The sequence below is a fragment of the Gnatocerus cornutus genome, chromosome 3 (assembly GCF_029298725.1).
Source record: "Gnatocerus cornutus isolate USDA-ARS CGAHR chromosome 3, icGnaCorn1.1, whole genome shotgun sequence".
NCBI classification, from domain to species: domain Eukaryota; kingdom Metazoa; phylum Arthropoda; class Insecta; order Coleoptera; family Tenebrionidae; genus Gnatocerus; species Gnatocerus cornutus.
Window position 1 is genome coordinate 14,810,451 of NC_142235.1, and position 10,177 is coordinate 14,820,627.

The 10,177-nt window shown below is 36.2% G+C and overlaps 2 protein-coding genes across 2 annotated transcripts; one reads left to right on the forward strand and one right to left on the reverse strand.

Moving 5' to 3' along the window:
* The first annotated feature begins 241 nt into the window (after positions 1–241).
* Positions 242–4,277, forward strand: LOC148177339 (ubiquitin carboxyl-terminal hydrolase MINDY-3 homolog). The gene is made up of 8 exons (XM_088032320.1): positions 242–500; positions 554–690; positions 739–1,065; positions 1,118–1,274; positions 1,459–1,596; positions 3,352–3,511; positions 3,561–3,720; positions 3,796–4,277. The coding sequence occupies exons 1-8, from the start codon at positions 395–397 to the stop codon at positions 3,940–3,942; spliced, it is 1,332 nt and encodes a 443-aa protein (XP_087888446.1). The 5' UTR covers positions 242–394; the 3' UTR covers positions 3,943–4,277.
* A 1,225-nt stretch (positions 4,278–5,502) lies between these two features.
* Positions 5,503–9,542, reverse strand: LOC148177340 (ATP-binding cassette sub-family C member 4-like). Its single transcript, XM_088033314.1, has 9 exons — positions 9,411–9,542; positions 9,131–9,361; positions 8,677–9,083; positions 8,474–8,630; positions 7,295–8,431; positions 6,928–7,249; positions 6,738–6,888; positions 6,436–6,666; positions 5,503–6,389 (listed from the first exon to the last, which is right to left on the reverse strand). Exons 1-9 carry the CDS (start codon positions 9,485–9,487, stop codon positions 5,503–5,505), a joined length of 3,600 nt encoding a protein of 1,199 aa, XP_087889440.1. The 5' UTR covers positions 9,488–9,542.
* Between the last annotated feature and the right edge of the window lie 635 nt (positions 9,543–10,177).

Here is a 10,177-nt window from a genome sequence, read left to right on the forward strand (position 1 = left end):
TTTATATTTATTTTAAGCTTAAAAAATATAAAGCGCCAAATTTGAATTTCCGAACATTTTTTGTGTTGTTGAGTGTACATGACACACCGATGGTAGGCAACTTAAAATACACATTGTTAGTAATTTACTAAAATGACGTAATTTTAAGGAAAAATTGCGTAAATTTGCGAAATTAAAGTCGAACTTGAAATTATTTTGCTTATTTCACGCGGTTTTAAACAAATTCATGATTTTCCTCCATCTGCGTCTAGTGGAATTTGTCGTTTTCCCCCGTCACGTTGGCACGACAATGTCGTTTCCCAAATGTCGCCCAATTCTAACCTATTCAATATCGAGTGCTTATTAACGCGAAATTTCATCATTTCTAGGACTTTTTACCACCTTCCCAAGCAACATGGCCGAGACTTCGCCCTTATCCCATGATCAAGAACTATCGGATATCAAAAGACTCCTCTGGGGTGACGACATCAAACCTGACATATTTAGGCGATGGTCCCAAGGTACCCCATTACCACATTTATCTCATTAAAACACTAATTGGGGGCGTTTGCAGGCTTTTATTTTAGTACAAGCGAGCCCACAGCCTTGGAACAATCCGAAGGCGGTCCCTGCGCAATAATCGCCCCAGTTCAAGCGTTTATTCTAAAAAATTTGTTGCTGAAATATAAGGATTTGTCGTTTAGGGAAAAGGTGAGAGAGTTGTGATTATCAACAGGAGTTTGATTGTACGCATTTTAGGCGGTGAATTCTGACATGCAAAATCTTTCTCTCGTCAATGCTTTAAGTGAAATTTTGGAACAGTGCAGCAACCAGAAGTATTACATAGTGTATATACATAGTGACCTTAACCATGTTAGTGACGGTTTCATTTCCAATCACCAGGAAAATGGAATTTCTAATGAACCTGAGCCAGTTTTTCATGAAAACTCGTCTTTTCATGAAAATCTGAAAACACACACGTTTCAGAATATTGAGGAGGTTAGGAAATACTATTTAGATCATATTCAACACCTGAAGTCTCAGTTTGGGATTTTGTTGTTTCTATATTCTGTTATTATGACAAGGGTTTGTATAAGTTCTATTTTGGGGTACCGTAAAATAAGATTGTGTTTCTCAGGGGTTGGAAGGAGTACAAACAGACAATTCTAATGACATCTCAGAGCCTTTAATTGACGACACTTATGGGTATGGAAGTCAGAGTCTGATTAATCTTATGATCACAGGCAGAGCTACGACTTACGTTTGGGACCATGAACAGGACGTTGGTGGTTTAAGTAGGTTTAATTTTTCGTATACAGGCTGCTTATAAATGATTAAACATTCAACGATTTTTAGTGGCTTCTCATTACAGAACGATTTTAGTGCCAGAATGAAAGTCGCTAAAATTGTTTAATCATTTTAAAATTAATGAAAAGAAACATGTTTTTTTGAGACATTGGTTATATTCGTTTGTTTTAGAACTGAAAGGATTGGAAAAACAAAGTGAAATTGGGTTTATTACAACAATGGAACATTTGCGGTATTGCACTGTTGGCTCATTTTATAAAAATCCAATTCATCCTGTTTGGGTCCTTGGCTCTGATACTCATCTAACAGGTAATTGCAATTTCGAATTAATTCATATTGTTTTAAATGAGAAAAAAAATCGAAGAAGAGGCAAAGGCGGATAGAGAATCTAAGGAAATCTATAGAAAGCGTAGAGAATATTTAGAAAGAATTAAAGAAAATCTAAAGGGAATTTAAAGAAAGAAAGAAGAACCAGAGGCTTTAAACATAATTTACGGAAAATATTTATATACAATGTGTTTATAAATGTTTCTAGCATTAAAAGAGTGCCTTGGAAATTGCTGTCAAGCACTAAAAATATTCAAAATTATTTAAAAATTATTGATTTCAGGCTTCAAAGCACAACCAGAACAGTTTTTTTCAAAACTAACTGCTCTATGAATTGACTACAAATGTCAGTTGGAAAAATTTAAACTCACATTTGTAATGAGCGACAAATTTCTTTGACGTTTCATAGCCGTCCTAATGCTTAAAACATTTTCTATATTGTGCCTATAAAGAGATGCATTGAAAATCTTGAAAATTTAGACAGAATTTATACAACTATAAAGAGAATTCAAAGAATCTAGAGAAAGTAGAAAGAATATAAACATAATTTAAGAGAAAAAAAAACTGAACAGAAAACAGGAATAGCTGAATACATATAAAATTGGGAGGGCAAAGAAAATTGTAAGTAAATATCTAAACCGACTAAAGAAGAAAAAGTATTCGAAGAAACTATAAAAATATTTAGAAATTCTACGAAGACTGTAAGTCAAATACTTCTAAGAGAAATCAAGGGTCTAAAAATATGAATTCTAAGATTTTGTAAACTTTATGAATTTATTAGAATGAAGAATAAAACAAAGAGAATAGAAAAGAATCTGTAAAATACAAGAATGAAAAAGCAAGTGTATGAACATAAAATGGAAGGATCATTAATTTATAAAAATTTAAGGCTTTAAAAGGCCAAAAGAAATCTGGAGAATCTAAAGGGAAAATTAAAACAATTTTAAGAAACTTTGAAGATCTAACTAAACTCTAAAGAGAATTTGAAGAAAGAAGCGAGACCTGAATGCTCTAAAAAGAATCTTAAATTTCATAGAGGTTCTAATCAAAGAAACTTTAAGAACAATCTAAAAAGAATAATAGATGTCCAAACAGGCTGAAGAGGAAACTTTAAAAATATCTCGTTGAGTATTTAAAAAATCTATGGTGAATATAGAGAATTAAACAGAATTCAAGTGTCTAAAAATATGATTTCGAAGATTTTCGAAGAATACATGAAATATAAAAATAAAAAAAGAATGATTATTACACTAATTAATGAGAATTCAAGGCTGTAAAAGGTCAAGAGAATCTAAAGGAAATCTAGAAAATCTCAACGAAATAAAAAACAAAAGTAAAGAAAATCTAGGAAATACTGACAAGAGAAGCTTAAAAAAAATCCAAAAGGATTCAAAAAGAACCTAAAATAAAAGGCAGTTTCCAGAATCTAAAGAAAATCTAAAGAGAAAATTCAAACAAAACCGAGAAAGCAATTTTAGAAAGAGCCTGAAATTTTTTCCTTCGTCCAGGGCCTCAACCGACCTTAATCCATCTCTGAGTTTAGGCCGCATTAGCCGCATTACGCTATTAGAATGAATGAGAAAACGCTGGTGGACAGAGATAGAGCTTGTTCAATGTTGACAAAAGTTTTTAATGTTTTTTTTTGTTATTTCCTTTTTTGTTTTCCTCTTTTATATTTAAATATTGCAAAAACAATTAAAAAACAACAAAACATACTCAACACAACGTCATTTTCAGTATTATTCAGCACGGAGCGGCGTTTGGTTAGTCCGGAAACCAAAACGGACCAAGCAAAACGCGTCTTCAAGCACTTTGATCCTGACGGAAACAATTTCATTAGTTCGTCACTATTACAAGATGTCCTCCAAGCTTTAGATCTAGTCAGTGAAGAAGCATAGTAAGTTGACATTATAACCAATTTTTATATACAAATCTTTGACTTCCAGTGTAGATATTATGAGGAAAAAGTTGGATCCTGAAAATTTAGGTATAATACTATTAAATAGCTTTATGGACGAGTTTTTTCCTAAAGAAGATAATCCGATGCCTGACCTGTTTACACTAGTGCATTATAATGGATTAGCGCAGAGCAATCTGGACGGACAAGTACGTGCTCTATTTTTGGCAGTCCACTAGTTAAAAATTCATTTGATCACTCTGTATATATCTTTATGTTTCCAGATTAGATTCAGGATAGGTGAGTGCGTTCTGTTGGAGTCCGATTTGCGGGCTGTCAGCGAATCAAATCCCATGCTGACGATATTACAAACCAAGTGGCCAAATATAGAAGTACGATGGAATGAATTAGGGACACCGTCACTCAACTAACAAATATTTTTTTTGCATTTATTTTATTTAATTTTTACCGTCATATTGTTGCAATGAAATACCTAATTTATTGTTGCTTAGTTTTGTATTTTAAAATTTTTAATAAACGTACCTTTTATTTTGTAATACTTGCACATTTGACGGATTTTTTCCATGTTTCTATTTTTGTAATACCAAGGTTTTAAAGAATTCGTCAAATGGGTTTCGAAGAATGTATTGTTATATTTGTTATGTGAAAATGTAAAATTGCAAAATATTAATAAATGAGAAGTATTTTAATTATGTTAGTGCATGTGTATTTTGGAAATAATAAATATGTTGCATTTCTCTTCCAACTGCTGGAGTTCGTTTGGACTTTTTTTCTAATCGTTTTTTAATGAACGGTGCATAATTTGTTTCGTCATGCCACTAGATTTATAAGAGCGCGTTACAAAAAAAAACAGTGAAATTTATATTATATTCTTTCATTTTCGATATCTCGTTTATTTTTGGAGCAAACTTACGTTATTGGTACTCGTTTTACGCAGAATTTCACGGTGAATCCAAATGCGTGCTCAAAATTCTCGGACGTCGACAGATAACTCAGTTATGGGCCATTAAAGTTTCGGATAATTTCGTGATATTGTATTTTTTTTGAAAAAAAAAAAAAATGGAAATTTTCGATTTTTGATCGCCTTTCATAAACTATGTACTTTCCCTACCGGTCTGAAGTTTGGGCAGATGATAGACTTCAAGCTGCTCTTTCCATTCATCTACAACTCAAAGGCATTAAACGTCAAAAAGAGATATTTGAAAATTACTCCTAATAGGTCTTCTTTAAACCTATTTCGATCAACATCTAGTTTATTTGTGAAGCAAACTTACGCTATTAGGGCTCATTTTAAGCAGAATTTCACGCTGAATCCAAAACTACTAATTTTTCAACAAATAACTGAGTTATGGCCCATTAAATCTTCGGATTTAATAGAGGACCAAAATTTTTATAACTATCTAATTCGGTCGCTATCTCGCTTATTTTTAGAGCAAACTGAAGTTGTTGGTACTCATTTTACGCAGATTCTAAATCCGAGCTCGAAATCCATGTACCACAAAAAATAACTGAGTTAAGGGCGATTTAAATTTCGCATAGATGGTTTTTATTTTCGAAATTTTCAATTCTCAGTATCTTTGAAACTATGACAGGTAGAAAGATGCGGTTTTCGTCATGGTTTTTCTTTTTTTTTGCTTAAAATTTGCTCTTAGAAATCCAAAATTCTATAAGCGTTTTTTTTGTAAAAAATCCGATTGAAATGTCACTCGTACAACACAACCTAATTCGGTTAATAATTTCGTTAATTTGTGAAGAAACCTAAAGTTATTGATGCCCATTTAACGCAGAATTTTACGCATAATCCAAAACTGTGCTAATTTGTCATGTACGTCAACAAATATTGGAGTTAAAAGCAATTAAAATTTTGGAAAAACTACTAAAAGAAAAAAATTGCATACATTTAATTACATCTAAAAAACTGCAAAAAATACCTTCCAAAAGCAAAGTTACAACCTTATCAACAACTTTTATCAGTTGTTTTTATACATTTTAAACAGCAGCCCACTTTCATTCTGCAATAAATATACCGGATTTCCACATTCAACAATTTGCCCCTTTTCCAAAACGAGCACTTTATCGTAATTCAAAATGTACCGCAATTTATGTGTAACCATAAGAACGGTACTATCAACAAAAAACTCTTCAATGATCTCATGAATCATCGTCTCCACCTCGTTATCAACATTAGCAGTCAGTTCGTCCAAAACCACAATTTTGCTCTTCCGAATTAAGGCTCTGCACAAACAAATCAACTGCTTCTGTCCAACACTTAGGAGCGATTCATTGCTAATTCTATCATCAAGACTTTGGAAAAGTGTTGATAATTTAACAGTTCTAATAGTCGCCCAAATCTCTTCATCTGAGTACTTCCCCGTTGGATCGACATTGTACCTCAAAGAACCAGTAAACAGAGTTGGATCTTGAGGAACAACGGAGATTTTCGATCTGAAAAAGTCCAAAGGAAGAGTTGTGATGTCGACACCATCGATGGTCACGTCTCCTTGAAAATTATACAGGCGCAACAAAGAATACACCATGGAGGTTTTTCCAGTACCGGTTCTCCCAATCACGGCCACTTTTTCCTTGGATTCCACACAAAAATTCAGATCTTTCAACACCCAGTCATTGTCATTGTACGCAAAGAAGAGCTTCTGGCACTTAATTTGACCCTTTTGAGGCCACTTCTTCACCAACAAACCTCCAATTTTTTCCTGTTCTTGCTTGGTGTACTCCAAAGTGCGCTCCATTGTCGCCATGTCGTTTTCCACCACCGTCCAGCACCGAAACAAGAATTTCTGAAGACTGATGAAGATGGTGGTCTGAATGAGTACCAAACCAACATCGCCCACGGAAGTACCTAAAACTGTTGGTACAATCAAGTGAGTTGTTGGGTTTGGTGGTACCTTTATCCAGTACTAAAAACAAAACCACGACGAAGGCAAAGAAGCAAATACCACACAAATGGACAAGAAAATAGAAAGTTTCTCTTGTGGTCAAATAGATGTACGAGCAAGAAATGTGCACATCTAAATTCCTGTCGAATTCTTCTTGTAGAATTCTTTGTTGGTGCGAAATTCTTACAGTGGTGAGACCCTCCATGGTTGCATTAATCGCGCCGAGCAAAGGACTCCGTGCTGAAAGAAACACAGTCCGTAAAGTGGTACTTCTAGTACTAGTCAGCTAAAGTGGTACTAATTTCACTTACTAGAAAACTCCAATCGTTTGAGGGCACGCCCCGTCTTCAGATAAAACAATCTAGCAAACGAAAGAACAGTCACTGAGAGAACCGGAGGAATGACAAACAAAGGGTTCACTGTAACTATCACAATAACAGTCCCAATAAAAGCTGAAAAAATCTGCACAACTTTGGTAACCGGAAGTTAGGTACAACTCACTTTAATAAGCGTCAGAAACGAATACGGAAGAACTTCATCGATGTAGAGGAGATCCTCAGAAAACCGATTCAATATCGTTCCGATTAAATGGGTATCGAAGAACTTCATCGTGGCGCTTGTAACTCTTTCAAAGAGGAGTTTGTGGATGCTGATGGAAGCTCTGGCTGCAAAGGACCAAAACATTGTGATTTTCAACAAGTCGATTATTGTCACTGTTAGAACAACAATGGGGAGGAGGTACGTCATTTGGTGGCGTTTCTGAAGAGCTTCTTCGAACTTCTCCCCAGTTGCGTTGCTGAAGATGGTTTGCTCGGCGTTGACCCTGGAAACAAACTTCGAAGCTCAGAAGAAGAAGAAGTTACCTTACCATTTGCTCTCTAACTTCGGGACGGTACTACTCAAGAACTGGAATGGGAATGATAGTAAGAAAACCACGACGAAGAGGACGTAGCCTCCAGACGCCACGTAGCTCTTGTAGACTTGTAGAGGCACAGATCCACTTCTCTTGTACTCTTCATAAAGTCTCTTTTGGTTCTTTGGAAGAAGAGCGAATCTTTCATTGCCATCGTCCTCAGGTTCTGTCATCAACTCCTCCTGAGTCGCCGGAACCAAGAAGTCTTTTTGTTCCCCCAAAGCGACCACGTTGTTTGCCGCCGCAATGTGTCTCAAATTCTGAGACGTCAGTACGACTATCTTACCATCTAAGAACTTCAAAATGCACTCTTTGTAGATAAAATCAGAGACCAAGACATCAAGACTTGATAAGCAATCATCTAGCAAGTAGATGTCGCGGTTCTTGTACACAGCACGCGCGAGGTTAATTCTAACTTGTTGGCCTTTGCTTAGATTAACACCTCTGTCGACTACCAGAGTTTGGTCTCCATATTTTAGTCCCTCGAGATCGTAGAGTAAGGCGCAGACTCTTAACACTTCATAGTACCGCTGCTTGTTGTATCTGGAGCCAAAGAGAACGTTTTGTTTAATAGTTGAAGGGAACAACCACGGCTCTTGAGAAGCGTAAGAAATGCTTCCAGAGACTGTTAAATTTCCTTCCTCCAAGTTGTGTTCTCTTGCTAGTGCTTTCAGAAGAGTTGACTTGCCGCTCCCAACAGGGCCTGTGATGACCGTAACTCCTTCAGAAGTGTTAAAGTTGAGCTCACAGTTAGAAATTCGTAGATTTGAGCCCACGATTTGTGGCGCCACGTCTGAAGTTTCGTTTTCTGACTCCGGAGTACCACTGTGGTTGAGGAACTCTTCAATTCGTCGTACCACAGCGATCAGAGTCGCAACTTTTTGGAGTACCACCGGAAAAGTTAGTTTCACCGATCTGGAAATCACGTGGATACTGTTCATAATCAGAAATAGAGTCCCGGAGTTTAGTTTCAACCCAAAGTAGATGCAAGTAACCAGAAGGCAGTACCACGAAAGAGACAGGATGAAGTCGGCGAAGACGTATTTTACCCATAACAGTGTCTGGATTCGTTTAATGAGAGGGACTTCTTTCCTGGAAGGAAAATTAGAGGAGATTGTACTAAAGGGTACTCACCGTCGGAGCTCGCAGGCGCGGTCGCTGAAATTCCCCCCCAGAAAATACAGTTTTACCAACTTAATCGCACTGAGGACTTCTTTGGTTTGTTGGCATCTCTCCTCGGTTTTCGTCAGAGTTTTCGTTTTCATTGATTTTACCCAAAAGGCCAAGCAAGCTGAAGAAATTATCAAAGTTTTTGAGTGAGGGTGGTACCAACTTACTGTCTGGTAGTACGATGAGTGCGATTATGAAGACGAGGACTAGAAAAAGCCATCCTATTTCTGTGTACAAGACGTAGAAGGTCATGCAACATATTACAACGTCTTGAAGCAAGTACGACAGAATGAAGACACTTTGGAATTCGGTCACGTCTTTTGTAATAAGAGTTACAGTTTTACCAACTGAAATATCCTTCGAATTGACTTTCATCATGTGTCGGTAGATTAAGGAGGTGAAAGCGACTCGAATTTTCAACGCGTACGTACTGATCCGGAGAAAAAAATTCTGATTGTAGACAGACTGGGCAAAAAGAATGAGTACCAGAACGATTCCCTGGAAATATGCGTCTTTACTTCCCTGTTTGGAGAAGTTGGAAATAAACTTCTTCAAAATTTTGGGTTGGAGGACTCTGAAAGAACTTCACAGGTCTTTGGGGGTGGTAAAATGGGTACTTACCCTAGAAGTACCGGAATGACAAGAGAGGCAAGAATCAAAAGGTACTCCGGTCCGTAACACCTCCACAAAAGTCGAAAGACTGAGGCCCTTTTTGATCCAACAGTCAATTTCTTCCATTCTTTTTCCAGTTTGTCTCCTAGTCTTTGGGACTTGTACGACGGAAGTACCTCGTAGATGTCGTCCTGTGTCAACTCTTTTCGAAATCCATTCATTAAAATTTGTCGCGAGTATCTGTAAGCAAATAAAAGGTAATTGTAATTCACTTTTGACTTGAAATTACGTGAAAAGAAGTCCCAAGAAGAAGTTGGTTTTCTGCTCGGGATTGACTTTTCTGCGGATTGGGTCTAAATACTCCATGACTTGGTGGCGCGTTGGTGAAGATTTAAAGCAGTGGTCAGAATCGAGCGCATTACCCAACACTGTCCGGCAATTTATTCAAGTTTTTACGAGTGGTAACTCAGGAAAAGATAAAAGTTTGTGATTATCGCGGAAAAAACTTAAAAATTTCCAAGCGAAGGCACTTAAATTTTTATCGGGAATTAAAAATTGATTCTTATTGTCGTTGGTATGGTGACTATTGTGCATAAAATATTCAATAATTGTTGCCTTATCAAAAAATAGCGAAAATATGCAACAAAATATGACAATATTAGAAAATAGAGTGATGACGGTAAAGGTGGGGTAGATTAACTATTATCGCATGCATATGCATGTAGTTTGCACACACGAGGGCGAAGTGAATGTTAATTCAAAGTAGCAGCATTTGGCAAAATGATAAAAAAGTACTTAGAAACCTCGTAGACAGGAAAAGTGTTTTACCTACATTTTTTTATTTTTTTGCGGGTTTTCTTCAGTTTTCTTGGATTGTCACTGAAATTCTTCTCAGATTATCAAGGTTTTTTTACATTCTTCTTAGATCTCTCCTCAAATTCTTCATAATTTTCTCTGAAATTCTGTCCCAAACGCTTCAATTTCTTAGATTTTCCTGAAATAACTTCAAATTTCAGGCATGTTTAAATTACTCTCAAGTTCTTCGCACTAAACTGT